Below are 16,438 nucleotides of genomic sequence, written 5' to 3'. Positions count from 1 at the left end.
AGAGTAAAAAATATAAAGCTCATAATTTTATAAAAGCACTATTATTATTATTTTAAAACGTTTTATTTGAGTTGTAAAGTTGTTTAAATCATAATTTTTACAGTTGTTTTAATGATTAAGGGTTTACATTACAACGTCATGGCAATAAAGTTGTAAAATTGGATATCAATTCATGTTAAATTTGATTTCAAATAATGTTAACATGCATATTATTTATGTCTCGTGGATATACTTTATCGTGGATATCATTTATTTCTCCTAAAAAAAAAATACTAAAACTTTATTTCCATGTTAATAGCAAAACTTCACTGTGGTCCCAACTATATAAATGCAAAAGTGAAATACTAATGGAAACTGCTGTGATTTAGCATAAATACCATTCCAGACAGTTTTTCAAAAAATCCCACTTACCTGTGGGTTACCTGCGTAGAGGGGAGGGACAAATTTTAAATCAGCCACTTTGAGTGACAACCCGTTAAACCAATCAAGAAACGGCTGCTCAATTAACGTCAACGCTGCCCATGCCAGGGGAGATTGTTGGATCTTGACGAGCTCCCTATACACTCGCTGTCCAATCAGCGTCCTCCACATGCGGTAGGGAGGCAGTAGTGAGACGCTTGCGAGAAAAAAAAGAGTAAACACCCCTTCAAGTCACCACTCACTAAACGGGAGAGAAAGACGGCGAGACGGGTTACCAGGCAGGCAGAGGCTTGAACGGGGGGTACAAGTGATGTACTAAGCAAGGAGATTTTCTTTTGGCTTCCAGTGACTGCCAGTTCTTTGGAGAACAACAAAAGGATAACCAGCCAGAGCGAAGCAAACGGTTTTCCGCATCTCTGGAAAAGACCTCTGGAAGGTGCATTTACACGTTTTTCTTCATATGTACCTCATTGGATATCTGCTTGATGTCAATGCATGTGTCAGTTATAGGAAAATCCGTATCCTTTTTTTGTATTGACTAAAGCAGAACTATTGAGAGGGGTCGGTATTCTCTTCCAACCTAACCATGGAGAACGCTCACGCCAAGAGTGTGGAAGAAGTTTATAGTTATTTCAGCGTCAACGAGAGTACGGGACTGACTTTAGACCAGGTGAAAAGGCAGCGAGACAAATGGGGTCCCAACGGTACGTGTGACACTTTGTATTTTTCACCAGTAGCGGCGCGTCACAGAACGCGTTGAAGTTGATACAAAATTGTTACATTTGTTGCAGTCACCCGGCAGGAGCGTTCGAAATCACTGACGTCATCACACACGCTTCTCTTTGCTTTCCTTTTGACAAGGTGGAAGACATGCACACGTACATTCGTACTAAACCTAAGAAAATGTCTAAATAAAATACAAATATATCAAATTATATTTTGCATAAAGTAAATAAAGCCTACGTTTATGACAATTAAGATACGCTTGGTAGGAATTTTACCCCTTAATTGTTATTACCGTAACGCGTCCGGACGTTTTACTTTTCATCATTGTTTTCAATTATAAATGCAATTACCGTAACAACATTATACTGTATTGCAATAATAAAAATGCTGTCGTACCATGGTTAAACAAAAATGTCATTAAAATGTATTTTTTTTATTCATAATTAATTAAACGACAATACAAAGAGAGTATTACTAAGAGTACTACTTAAAAAATGTATATTAAAAAAAATAAAAATGTCTTGTCAAGTTTCGTGAGAATCACCAACACATGCTTTTCCAGCACAAATATTAGTTTAAGGCAGATCCAGTTAGAAAACATGTGCTGTTTTAATATGTCACTGGACACCAAAGGTCTTCCTCGCTCTGCATTTACACAAGAACACGTTTTTATGAAATTAAATGGATGAAAATATTCCTGTCAGCAGCAAGAATGGCTTTTAAATTTAGACTATGGGCTAAAAATTCATCCATAGCCTGATATTTCCTCTCTGGAGTGGAAGATGGTGTTTGTGTGTGGTAATTATTTTTCAAAACAAAAATTTAAAGGTTGAAACTTGTATTTAATCAGCTTGGCAAGTGAGGACAAGTACATTGACAAGTGTTAAAAGGAGACGTTTTCTAATGATAGTTTAGGCTTCAATTTACTTCTAAAACATTAGACCATATTCAGGAGTAATATTTATCTGCATTGTATTGTTAAGGTAAAGACTAATGTAAGCTTTGTTTTGTTTTTGTTTGGTTATAAGCTGTCTGGAATATACTCACAAAAGGCTAAATTTGTTTTTTAGTCCATGTCAAATCCATTTCTACTTGGAAAAATAGTCACTGTACATTTTTGTAACTTGCTACTTTCTCTTCTTTTTCATACTCGTCCATTAACCTCAAACAGAGTTGCCTGCTGAGGAAGGTAATTTTTAAACTTGCATTTTTAAACCGTAAAATGTAATCTTTTTAACATTGGATCCTGATACATTTATCTTGATTTTGACAGGAAAATCTATATGGGAACTTGTCATTGAGCAGTTTGAGGATTTGCTTGTGCGGATTCTTCTGCTGGCAGCTTGTATATCATTTGTAAGTACATTTCAGTCACATGTCCTTAGGTTTCTGTAATTATTATTTTGCAATACTACTATTCCGTAAGTGAAAACATCCAGCTGCAAATGGGGTCAATGCAGCCAGATTTGCATAGTGATTCAGCATAGATTCAAATTAGGTGTTGACGTCTTTACACCACAGCATTACATGTACTGAAATAAAAGTCGACTGGCATCCGGAAAGGCTGTGAACGTGTAAATGTCTTGTTAGATACTTGAGTCTTGCACTCCTCGTATTCGGTTACTCGTAGATCAGAGAGGGCTAAACAGCTGAGAAAGCTAGACTCCTTAAAAATGTTGACAACAGCATTCAGTGAGATTGAGTGTCTGTCTCTAGCTGCCAAACGAGACAAGACACTTAATAGTGCACTGCTGTTTTATGGTGAGGTGTAAATTCTTCACGCTTAATTGACCTAGATAGTTTAACACTGAATGAAAACATACATGTCTGCTTGGAGATTTGAATGGGTCATATAGTCAGGCTGTCAAACAAAATTATAAACCGGTTCTATTTAACCTTCCCAGGGTTGCCAGATTAGTGCTTGGTTAAAGGGATAGTTCATCTTAAAAGATAGTTCAACCTCATGTTGTTACAAACCCATATAAGTAAATTAGATTCTATAGTTATTTTATTAGAACTTTGTTGTCTCTTTTAAGAAAAACATCTGTCCATAAAAAACTAAAATTGCTGATCTTACTACTTTGGCCTTTTCAAAAGAAGCTGTTAGAATGCATCAACACTGCTGAGGAGATGAAACTACAGTATCTGGTCTGGTTGAGGGAGAGAGGTATGCCAGCATTGCCCAGCAGAATGATACTGAGGTGTTGGAGTCTGTGGTTTGACAGCTGTCTCATAGTTGGCTGTGTAAGGGGCCATCTCTGCAAGCCAGATTAGGCCTCTGACCTTCAGTTGGAGGCCAGTCATTACTGCAGACAGGCCTGTTACTTTACTGTCTTTAAAAGAACACCAGCTGATACAATCTCTCTAAACGAGACCATAAAATGTTGGTAACCTAGTGCTATGCATCCAAGGATAATTTATTAGAAATTGTCATGCAAGTCCCTCTTTTAAAGGTGCAAAGTAGGTTAAATGAATTGCTGTGCCTTCCTAGGACATCTCCAAGTTGTTTTAAAGGTGTTGTATTATAAAAAGGGGATATTTTTGCCTATACAGTTTTGTTGGATGAGCCACATTTGCTACCGTTGTAAAATGCTAAAAAAAAAGTCAGACCTGTGACTGCATTCTATAATATTGTGGAATGTTGGTACATTGCTTAGCAAACAGTTTACAGTGAGGTTGATGAAATGTATTGCTTGGTGGAAGAATGGTTTATTCTGATTATTATTCATAAATGTAAAAAAAAATAAAAAATAAGTGCCGAAGCTTAAAGTAGTGTGATTTATACACTAGATATATATCTAGACAGTTTGCACTAAAAAACCCTCATGGTAAAGTTGCATCTTTAACCTCCTAATACCCAAGTGTGACTGCTATGTGCATTTTCCATTTCCCTTTTAATTTGTAACTAATAGCACCTAATAAACATGGAAAAATAAAACAATCAAGAGCAAATAGTTTCCCTAAAAATGTATATCTACACATGAGGACAGTGAGACTAAGTTGAGAAATGTAAAATTATACCAAGCTATAGAAAGTCAGATTTTTTTTAACCAAATTTTTTATTATGTTTCCAGGAGTGTTGGTTATGCATGTTTTTGAGACGTTACAGACATTACAGCTGATTTTCTGTAATGCTGCTTTGGAACAATGTGTATTGGGAAAAGCACAAATAAAAAAAACATACAAATGAAAGTTATTTGACTTTTGGTACAATGTTTTTATTCCACAACATCTCAATGTTCTCTCTTTGGACTGTCAAACAAATAAGATGAAGCATTTTACCAATCATAAATTAGCATAATTAATACTGATACAAGTAAAGAGTGCTGGTGGCGTAGTGGTCTAAAGCACATAACTGATAATCAGAAGGTTGTCGGTTCGATCCCCACAGCCACCACCATTGTGTCCTTGAGTAAGGCACTTAACTCCAGGTTGCTCTGGGGGGATTGTCCCTGTAATAAGGGCTCTGTAAGTCGCTTTGGATAAAAGTGTCTGCCAAATGTATAAATGTAAATGTAATGGCCAGCATCGTCCAATAACTGCCAACCATGATAAAATAAAATGATAAATTCTGAATCCAAGTACTGATAACCATGTTGAGTGATCATCTGCAGCCTGAAACAGAACTTTTTATTGGAAGTTTGGATTGAATGCACTTGGCTTGATAGGAAAGCTATAGGATGCTCCCTTGCTCCATATTTAGTGAAATACTTAACCTCCAGTGTGCTGTCTGTCTGCAGTGATCTTAAAACATTTTTTAATGCACCTTATTTTCATCCTTACTCCATATAATGCTTTTGAAAGTAAAAAAAAATAAATAAATGCACAGTAAATATAGGATTTCTAAAGAAAACCTAGTGCTATTGTCCACTATAGTGTACATGGCATATCGGAATAAAATAGAGAACTCTGCTGTGATCATGCCATGTTGTTTTGTCACATGACCCTGTGTGTCGAAAGTTTAACCCTTCACTTACTGCCCAGGGTGTCTTGAAATGAGATCAGTTGGTTTAAATTTAATTTAATTATGCAGCCAAACAGATTTAGACGGGTGTTTCATTTTGTTCCATTCTGTAATGCTTATGTTAACACTCCATAAGAATCGTGTCCGAGCGGTGTCCGGTGAACCAGTCTAGTTATACAGGGCCTCTTTAAAACAGATTTGATGACAAGTCATTGAAGTGTAACCGGTGCTGCTCGACCCGCTCTGAATGCTATTTAAACTGGCGTCTCCGGTGTGGGAGGCGGCATGCTAACAAGGGAGCTAAAGGCTACAGCCTCTAGCGTCAGTCACTAGTGTGCCTCTTGAGGCCAGGGAAGTGAGGTTTACATACTGCACAGCTACCTAACCAGCTGGCTTCCATTACACAGGCAAACCACCGACTGGATGATTTTTGAAAATATGTAGTTTTAAACATACCTACCATTTATTGAACATTGTTGTTTTTTATCATGTTTGATGTTCCTACTGTTAACAATAATAACAATAAACCTCTCCACGTCATGCCTAAGAACACCCCCTACCAGTGTTAAAATTACCATAATACATGGCCTTTTGTGACTTCTTGCCTTTTTATTCAGTTGTATAGACTTTTCTTGCTTGTATGCAGAACAAAAGTTCTATTTTCTAAGTTGCTATAGAAGTCTGAGTTTAATGATGTGAAGAAAAGTAAATGGATGTTACAGTTTCCTATTTTAGGATGTGTTGATGTGTAATAATGTGTCTAAATGAGGGAAATAAAAGATGTCATGCTGTGGCTGCAGCGAGCAGCAGGAGTTTTATTTCCAGTCATTAAAAGATGCTGCTGCGTTTGGCTTTTGTCATGCTGTTTGGTCACGTTTTTTTCCACTTTGTGCTGTAATCGTGCAGTTTACACAATCCAAACATAATCTGATGTAAATGGGTTGTGTGTGTGGGGGGGAAATGGCCATTTATGTTGAATCTATTATGAGAAGGCAAATGTCACTGGCATGTCTCTACTAGAATCTTGATTTACCAGTCTTGTAAAATCTGCAGTGTGTTTTGAATGGGAAATTCTTAATTTAAATGTTAAATGGGATGTGTTGTGACATGCCTTTTCTCTGCAGGTATTAGCCTGGTTCGAGGAAGGAGAGGAAACGATCACTGCCTTCGTAGAGCCTTTTGTAATCTTACTGATTCTTATAGCCAATGCTATCGTTGGTGTCTGGCAGGTCAGTACATGCATATTTTGCATGCATTTTCTATTGATGATATAATAAAAATCTGAAATTTGAATCATTAAAGTTTTGCTTTATGTATATTCTGAACCACTAGCAACAAATTGAACTGAAAAAAAAAGATATATTTTAAGCAAATTTCACCAACACTTCTTCCATCTACCATTGGTTTGGGAAAAACAGACCAATTGTTTTTTATTTTTGCTGCGTTGTGTTGAGTAGCCCAACCCACTTGAAAATAAGAAGCCTGTGGTCTGCAAATGAGCGGCACCTTGTTGTACCAACACAAAGCGGAACCAAATCACTTTCCTTCACTTCACTGTTCCTTGTTGTTGGAAATGCCTTTCCAGACTTCCTGTCTGTCTTAAAAAAAAACACACACACACACAAAATGGCTAAAGACACATCTTGTCTATAAGCACTCGACCATACACTCAAAAAAATAAAAATGTGTGTGTATATATATATATATATATATATATATATATATTCTTGTTGCACTCTAATCTCTGTCTTGGAGAGTATTTTTCTGATGCAGTTTAACTTTGTAATGCTGCACTTTTCATACCACTGTCTCCTTATGAATTGCTTATGTTGTATTATTCCTCTTTTGTAAGTCACCTTGGATAAAATTGTCCACCAAATGAATACATGTAAATAAATATAATTGGTTCCAAATCTTGCTCCTCATAGCTGAATATTAAAAGAATATTCCAGGTGATGCTGAGCTCAATTGACAGCATTTTGTGCTATAATGTTGACAAATATTGCAGTTAAAGTAAAGCACTGGAAGTGAATGGGGCCAGTCCATAAACATTAATATACACATTATATGTGTTAACATGATGTTAGAGTGATACATTTGCTTACTAATTGTATCTGTGTGAAGTTCTATCAAATATTACAAGTTTGTTGCCATGCCAACATAACGTTAGTAAACCCAGTAAGAGATTTTATCATACTAAAATAATGTTAACACATCTAATGTGTTCATTTTGTGACTTTTGAAATGGTGTGTATTTGAATGTTTATGGACTGGCCATATTTACTTCCATTGTAAATGCCTTACTGTAACTGTAGCGATTTTTGCTGAAACATTCATTTAAACAGATAATGTTCTGATTTGCCGTATCATTTCATGCTGTAGTTTCACATTTTTTGTGGACAGACAAGTTACTTGTAGCTGGGATGGAAGAAAGCATTTTAACATAAAAAAAAAACCTACACTCCTCACCTTTAACAGGAATGTAGCATCTTTGTCCAAAAATATTTTCTTTTTGATTCTGTTATTTTGGGAAGATTTAATTGATCACAATTCTCTGGTGTTAGCAATGCAATAAATCTGACTTTTTCATGGTTGGTTCTGTCCATCTAGGAACGTAATGCTGAAAATGCCATTGAAGCCCTTAAGGAGTATGAGCCAGAGATGGGCAAGGTGTACCGTCAGGACAGGAAGGCTGTGCAGAGGATCAAAGCCAAAGACATTGTGCCTGGAGACATTGTGGAAGTTGCTGGTAAGCTCCGCCTTTTATTTTTGCATATTAAAGGTGACTGTCTCATGAAAGAGACAAAGTCATTAGAGCATCACGCAGCCTAGCCTTTCTAATGTGTTTGCTCTTTGCAGGTTGTGTAATGATTTCTCCGAATGGAGTTATTAGGGGGGTAACTGTACTTATGAGTTGTCACATGAGATAATTACATGTCTTGCGTCTCTTGTCCTGGTATTGAGACCCATAGGCCATGTACTGCTCCACTGTAGGAGATTAGGTATTTTTGTGTGCACCTGTTCACATGTTGTCTCGATGGACCGTGTCCGTTAATCCTTGGGCCTTTTATCGCATGTTCATCAAAGCTCATTCTCTGCCCAGAAACATTCCATATCCACTGGACATTGTGTTGGCTCACACTAAGCACTACATGCTACACCATTGATTCTCAGCCTTTGTCAATAATAAGGAAGTCAATAATAATAATAATAATAATAATAAGTAATACACAGGCTATATTTTCCTAGGTTTCCTTGTTTTCAAACCTTTTTTTTATTTAGAAACTAGGGATGACAGTACATTTAAAATAATTAATGGAAATTGATCAATTTTTTTTAAAGAAATAAAATACTTTTTGTAACAACTTTATTTCTTGATGCTGGAGTTTTCTGGATGCAAAATGTGCTACTAAGAATTTGTTTTACTAACTTAAACTCACTCTAAACTCACGCCTATAATAAATTTTTTTTAAAGATACTCATCATGAGTAATATCTCTGAGTGGTGAAAATTAGTTTTTTCCAGTATAAATGGTTTCAGACAGCTGACAATTGTTGCGGGAACTAAAAATGTTTTGTTCGCCAGTTCTGTACATCACTGTGCAAAATTGTAGTGGTGCATGTAACATTTCTGATTTGTGTCAGAGACTTGGAGGTCTTTTTTGCTTGGAGGTCTTAGAAATTATTAATGTAGCATGTGAAGCATAATCTCTGTGCTACCTTTTTTGTTGTCTTGAAATAACCTGGTTTGTAGCTAAATTTAAATTCTTAAAAGTCTTGAGTAGGGATGCTCCGATCAGTCGGCCACAGATTAATATCAGCCAATATTGATTTTCTATGACACTTTTGGTGGTCTCATAATTTGACCAGTCGCCAATGTCGCAAAAGATGCATGGCTCCTTTAAGACTTCAGCATCACTGTCATATCACCACAGGAGTGTGAGGAATACTGGGTGAATGTTGTAAGACAACATTATATGGCGGATATTACATGGCAGATTCTGACTCCCCGCTAACTGATTGACCCTGCTCCCTAAAGCCCATCCCGACACCCCCCACTGACCCAAACCTCATTGGCCCCTACTTTGTTTCTTCAGACATATTTCTCAACACAACTTTGGTAAACTGTTTGCAGCAGGGTTAATTAAAGGGGGTCGCCCATAGGAAGCGTCTGGCACATGAGATGACACGTTCTAAAATTCAAAACAATTATTTATTTTCTACAAAGGTATGCACACACCACCCACGCTCAGTGTCAATATTCTGAAGTGCCATGGAGCACAAGTCACATAATTTTACATTTTATTCGACTCATTATCAAAGGACAAAGATTATTTACTCTAGTATAAGTGGATGATATAAAGTGTATAAGTATCTTTCATAGAGCCTACACAGTGTATTTTCAGTCAAAAGTATGCCTTTTTGTGGTTAGACAGCTTGAATGAAAGATGGCTACATAAAGAGAAATTGCACAATAAACGTTGTGCAGTTACACCAGTTTAATAACCTGCGAACTCCTCAATGTCACTTTGTTCATTCTTGTGGAAGTGCAAAAACCTTTGTAACTTTGGACTGCCATCTGCACCGCTTCAGTTCATCCTGTGTGTTTGTGTGTGATCTTGTCCGCTACTGGCTTCAGTAAATAGTATATTGCCATTTTGTGGCCTCCCAAGGCTATTATGCCAGACTGTTAAAGAGATGCCAAGGCCAACTGAGTGAATTATAAAGCATGCCAATTGGGCTTCTAATTTAATTGTTGGCTAATTGTAATGTATCGATGCCTCAAAAATATATAAATAAATAACATACTGATCAATAATGGATATAATCCTACATCCGTGGTGGCAGCGTATCAATTTCCACTGGGCATAGACATCATATTAATAATGCGGGTTATAAGATGAGGTATAATTCAAACATCTTTAAATAACTCCTGAGTAAATGGCATTAACAGTAATGCACGATCCCTTATGACAGTACTCTTGACATTGTGTTTATTAACGCATATGGGGAGTGCCTTCTTACACGACGTAGTTGAAACCTCTCTACAATAACACCAATATTCTAATATTGGCTTTGATGTTTAAGCCTTCTAATTTGGTGTGAATCTGTCCGCTATAAAAAAAAAAGGTGCACAAACACCAAGATAGTGATCATCTCTTGTCTAGAAGCTCTCTACCTTCGCCATTGATATACATGAGTCAGCGGGCGGACTGTGACGGCATGAGTCTCAAGACGCTTCACTTGCGAATCACCCTCATTCTGGATTCAGCCTCACGTGCCTTCTCACCTGCCACTTCTGCGAAACCTGAGGATTCACACGAGGAGGCACGGCAGGGCTGCGAGTTTGAGCAGGATGGTCCTCATGTTGGCACATGCCCTAAGAGCCCCTCAATCTCTACGAAGCACATGTTTTCCAATACGCTATGTGCGAGATGAGCTCTGGCCTTCTGAGAGAGCGGGCTGCCTTTTCTTGTTCAGCGGTTCTGACACTGGGGAAAATAATGACGATGCCATGTCTCTCGCTCCATCAGGCAAGTTGTCAGTGGATGATGCTGCCGTCCCCTCCCCCCAGCGAGGTCAAGGAACATGCATGTGCCACTGACAGGGAGATGCTCCTTGTCCTTACAAGGGCGATCGAAGAGCTTCACCTTGAGTTGTCTCCCCCAGAGAAACCTGAACAGACTCGCCTCTATGAGTGGTTCCTGCAGTCCGGATGCCGTCAGTTATCAGCATTCTGCAAATTTTCCCCTTTCTTCCCTGAAGCTCATAACGAACTGTCTAAGTGCTGGTGCAGTGACGCCATCCTCTCTAATGTGTCGCAACTCCTTGTTCCCAGTCAGAAATTCTGAGGAAATGGTGCTTGTTCACCTGTTTTTATTGTGGTACCAGTTTCGTGCAAAACAGGCGGGGCTCAAACACCATTGCCAATATTGGAATATTGCCACTGTTGTAGAGAGGTTACAACTAGGTTGTGTAAGAAGACACTCATTTACATTTATGCATTTGGCAGATGCTTTTATCCAAAGCGACTTACAGTGCACTTATTACAGGGACAATCCCCCGGAGCAACCTGGAGTTGAGTGCCTTGCTCAAGGACACAATGGTGATGGCTGTGGGGATCAAACCAGCGACCTTCTGGTTAACAGTTATGTGCTTTAGCCCACTACGCCACCACCACTCCATATGAATTAATAAACGCAATGTCTAATACCCTTTGTCTCAGGGAACCAATGTTACATATGTAACCAAGAAGTGCTTTTGCTTTTTCATCTATTCTTTCACACGAGAGTATGTGTGTTCCCCTTATTAAAGCTCCAACGGGAACAAGTGAAACAGGAACTATTAACATCATCCAACAAAATGAAAATGCAGGGAGCGTATTTGTAAACATAATAATTTTAGACACTATACAACATTATTTAGATACCATAATATGATGTATTAAATATAATGCAAAAGCAATGAAACCTAGTTAACAAAATATTGAATAACAATAATGAAATGAAATGGCGACAATTAATAAATAACCAGAAATGTCACATCAAGTTCAACTGCATAAATACCTAGTGTGGGTTATCATTTTGACTATCCTAATATAGAGAATATTGTGTGTAAGCCTACGCGTTTTAAAGGCTTACTGAAAAAAAAAACATTTTGTTTGTTTATTTGCCCATCAATGAACCATTCTACTGTATTTTTCTTTCAGGAAAAACTAGGTAAGAAATATTGCATTCAAAATGGGGGAATTAATTTGACAGTGACCGCAAGCAGAATGCTTACATACAGTATACCCAGTTATGACAGTGCTCTCGATAAAAGGTTAATGATCGTATCGACTGATCAGATGACAAGAAAATCTGTAAACTGTATCTTTGTAAATATCCTGATCGGAGCATCCCTAGCCTTGAGAGATAAGCATTAAACATCAGAAAAGAAAAGTGCGTTTTATGAGGAAATGTGGCTGTCTTCATATGAATTCTGGGAATGAAAGTGGTCGCCTGATGTGGCCCGTTACATAAAAGTACTGAAGCTTCTATCAGCTGTTTTAACCCTTTATATAAGTACAATTGGTGCCACGTTTTATTTTTCATGCATAGTGTAAGATGTTAAATTTAGCACTGATAGGCTGTCCAGATTATGGAATGGGTTATTTTTAGCTCATAGTCACAATGATGCAGATGACGGGTGCCTTCCCACCACCCAACCCTTTTTGCATCCAACAGAATTGCAGTGTGTGACGTCAGATATGATCCAGACAGACAGTAAAGTCACCTTGAAAGAGATCCTTGGTGAAATGGTGCTCTGCGGTTTGAGATAAGTGGTTGGGTCTGCAAATAGGTACATTTTCCAGTAATGCATCTGTCATGTTATGTATTTAAAATCTAATGTAACCGTCATGGTAAAACTAATGCAAGTGCTATTATTGAGCAAATGAGCACAGCCTCTAAAATTCACAAACCTCCTATTAGCTGAAATCAACCCACCACCCTGTTTCCTCCTTCATTGTCTTCACTTTCCTTGGGTATTCTAAAGGTGTCTTGTACTGCAAAATTGGTACAGAAGCTGCATCTGAAGTGGCAATTACAATTGCATGTATAATGTTGTCATGAATATCAAAATATGAAATGGAAATATGAAAATATAAAATTATACTCTTAAATATAAATATATAAATAATAAAAGGTGGGTCAGAGCAGGGATAATTTAGTCTTTTCTGGCTTTGATGTGGCATTGCATCTTTACACAGAATTTTGAGCAGAATCAGAGCAATCTTATCTCAGTTGTGTGAAGACGCCATAAGGTTGGTTTTAGTTTTGCTATATTTGCTATTTAAGTCCAGACTTATAAATGCAGGTTTTAGGGATGGGTTACGATAGTTGACTGGTCATCCAATAATCGACTAGTCGCCAAGTAAGGAGGTCGACTCACTTTTCTAGATTTTTTTCATCTATATTTTAGTTTTTATATTTTTGGCAATGGTACTTTAATTGGTGTGATGCACTTTAGCTGTTGGACAGTATGCACTGTAAAACCCTCTTGGAAAGTTTGGTCTGTAAAGTCGTCCCTTTCAAAGCTCTGTTGCTACAGCCATGCACATTTAGATGGACTATTCGGTCGATTATTGCAATGATAAATCACTAGCTCTTAACCGACTATTCAGCTCTTGCCTCGACTTAAAAGGTTGTATTTAATGTGTTTAATAACAAATAAGAGGACAAAATCATCTTTTAAAAATACCTCTAAATAACATTCATTTAATTACAATAAAAAAAATCCTTGAATTTTTATTAAGTTTAATGGGGTTGCAGCATGAAACATTTACATGTTTCCATTGATCACGGAATATATAATGGTGGGGAGGGGGGTGTGTACTTGTTTGCTTTGATTATTGGTTATGGGGAGTCTACGCCCCTGTATAAAGGTCTACGCCCCTGTATAAAGGTAGATGTTTTTACTTGTTCATACTTCTGCTAGTGCAGTAAAGATTAAATATACTTTAAAATATAAAGTCTTAATATCTTATGTTGCTTTTCACATAAACGGATCATGTTTTAAGGATTTTTGGATATTTTAAAATATAACAATTTTAAATATTATATTCAACATTCTCCAATAACAATTGCTTCTTCTGCAGTATTCGCTGACATGGCATTAAATAAAACATACTACTACTCTTCTGCAGTATAGCTCCTAAAGTAAATGTACAGTATTGTGCAAAAGTCTTAGGCACATAAGATGCTTCACAAAAACATTTGTCTTGAGATGGTTATTTATATTTTCAGCTGTAGTGTGTCAATATGAAATATACATTTTAGACTCCCAAATATTACTTTTGCAAATAGAATAGAATAGAAGAACAGGGAGCCCTGCAACAGATGTCATGGTACCCACAGAGCCCCCCATTGAATATTGAGACAGTCTGGGAATACAAGAAGAGATAGAAGAACTGTGGTAAATTCTCCAAGAAGCTTGGAACATCCTATCTGCCAACAATCAAGAAGAAATTTATCCAGATGCACGTAGGAGAATTGGTACTGTTTTAAAGGCAAAGGTGGTCACACCATTAACTTAGTTTTCATTAATCAATTAACATCATACAATGTATGCCATTATTTTTGAAGACATCCTCACTATGCAACATTTTTCCCAAGTGCCTAAAACATTTGCACAGTACTGTACATAAAGAGTTTTACATATTTATATTGGAAAACAAACCAAAAAAGACAAATCGATAACGATTTTTTTTGCATTGCATTAGGGGCTGACTACATTCACCTTTTTGTTAACCTTGATCCAGCTCACGAAAAAACAAACTCTCTTCTTAATAGATCTGCGTATCGCTGATTTTCTTTACAGTAAGATACACACTGTGACACATACAATATATTCACTTCATCGCAAGCCATCATGTTATAATCTTGCTGCAGCAAGCGGGTGTGAGGAACAAGTGTCTCCGCGTAGGAGGGTTTATCAGCCGGGAGAAGTTTGAAACTCTCTCGCGCTGTTATTCACGTGACTCGTATAAGCGGTTCTGACCGTAGAAATGCCAGTTTTGGAGTTTGAGCTTATTTACACTACCGCTTCCTTATTATTTGAATTTTAATAAAGGATTTATTTAAGATATAATGTGTTTCATTTTTAGACAATCTGGCAGTTAAGTTTAGTGGAACGTCAGGTACGGTTCTGCTTTATTTTACGTAAGGACAACACTACTTCTGTATTTACTTATTTTGTATTATAATTCCCTCATACTTTGTGATATACATCACCTTTGCATCTGGACTGTGAGCTGTGCATTCTTCCTCTGTTCATTCAGGCACGAGTGGCAGTGCTACTCTCGTGTGTCATCATAAGTGTTTTAAATGATCTCATGTTGCATTAAATGAGATCAAACGACTGTTTGACAGTGAAAATGTTTGTTGATTTATTTTTTATTTTTATTGTTGACGTTACCGATAACGTCGACTAATCATTTCAGCCCTATTTTAAAGAGACACCATGTTTTCAGTTATCAAGAAAGGAAAAAGGGGGGCCTGGGTAGCTCAGCGATTAAAAACACTGACTACCACCCCTGGAGTTACGAGTTCGCATCCAGGGTGTGCCGAGTGACTCCAGCCGGGTCTCCTAAGCAACTAAATTGGCCCGGATGCTAGGGAGGGTCACATGGGGTAACCTCCTCGTGGTCGCTATAATGTGGTTCTCGGTGGGGCGTGTTGTGAGTTGTGCGTGGATGCCGCGGAGAATAGCTTGAAGCCTCCAATCAAGCTAGGTAGCGTGCTCAACAAGCCACGTTATAAGATGCACGGATTGACCGTCTCAGATGCAGAGGCAACTGAGATTCATCTTCCACAACCCAGATTGAGGCGAGTCACTACGCCACCACGAGGACTTGGAGCGCATTGGAAATTGGGCATTCCAAATTCGGTAGAAAATGGGAGTATCAAAAAGAAAGACAGACAATAGACCTATGCAAGGGCTTACTTATAGTCATCATTGCTTATTAATGCACATGCGCACATTGGATAATCTGGCAAGAACGCAGCTAAAGGTGTTTATATGCAAGATAATTGCTAAAAATCTATGTATGCTGATTGGTTTGTGCACATCAGGCCTTTGTCAGTTGGTCAAATCTGTCATCACATCAAAACCAGTGTGCAAAACTAAAGCCAACCTTTGTCTTCACATTGAGGCAATGAGCACGTTAAAGTGCACAATCTTGCACTGATTATTCTTAATAAGATTAATTTAGGAAGAGTGAGTCACTTGGAGCTTTTTGGCCAATTCTGGAGAGTAAATGATCATTGCAGATGTCGCACGAAATAAAGTGCTTTCCTATGGTCTTTCTCTCACTCTCCCTCCTTCTCTTGTCTCTTCTTGGGAGAATGACGCAGTTCGAGCTACGGCTCAGCACACCCACTGCAGAGGACTCTGGGACTGTAACCGTTTTAGCCGTGAACGGAATTACAAATGCTGCCAGCAGCACCCTGACAGCCTATCAGTTCTGCACAGGCCCAAGCTCAGCGTGTAGGTCACCTCGCAGTCTGCTCCGTGCACATCTGATGCTTTAATTAGCATAATATACATAGCATATTCCAAAGGATATTCCAAACCAAGGTACTTTGGCATATAAGAACTGCAGGTGTGAACTTTAATTAATGCCTGATGCGAGGACGGTTATTATTTATTTATTTTTTTAATACATGCAAACCTTGCTTTTTCAACAATAAAGGATTTTGGGGGGGGACTTTTAGCAGATATATACATATCAAAATTTCAGTCTTTCACTAATAGGAAAACAGATCAAAATGTCGATGACTAATCTTGC

At 37.8% G+C, this 16,438-nt stretch overlaps 1 protein-coding gene across 3 annotated transcripts in view; it reads left to right on the top strand.

Annotated features, from left to right (window-relative positions):
* Nucleotides 1–647: 647 nt before the first annotated feature.
* The window catches only part of atp2a2a (ATPase sarcoplasmic/endoplasmic reticulum Ca2+ transporting 2a), a 38,406-nt gene continuing 22,615 nt past the window's right edge, over nt 648–16,438 (top strand). The window contains exons 1-6 of one of the 3 annotated variants that reach the window (XM_052094062.1): nt 648–856; nt 968–1,124; nt 2,318–2,335; nt 2,420–2,502; nt 6,235–6,339; nt 7,721–7,859. In XM_052094062.1, coding sequence (XP_051950022.1) covers nt 1,007–1,124; nt 2,318–2,335; nt 2,420–2,502; nt 6,235–6,339; nt 7,721–7,859 — 463 coding nt within the window. In that variant the 5' untranslated portion in view covers nt 648–856; nt 968–1,006. Of the gene's footprint in view, nt 1,125–2,317; nt 2,336–2,419; nt 2,503–6,234; nt 6,340–7,720; nt 7,860–16,438 lie in introns of all 3 variants that reach the window. The other 2 variants (XM_052094061.1, XM_052094063.1) reach the window with 2 other exon arrangements.

The sequence above is a fragment of the Xyrauchen texanus genome, chromosome 27 (genome assembly GCF_025860055.1).
Source record: "Xyrauchen texanus isolate HMW12.3.18 chromosome 27, RBS_HiC_50CHRs, whole genome shotgun sequence".
In the NCBI taxonomy this organism is placed as follows: domain Eukaryota; kingdom Metazoa; phylum Chordata; class Actinopteri; order Cypriniformes; family Catostomidae; genus Xyrauchen; species Xyrauchen texanus.
Note: the sequence above shows the minus strand (reverse complement) of the source record. Positions and strands in the feature narration are given on the sequence as shown.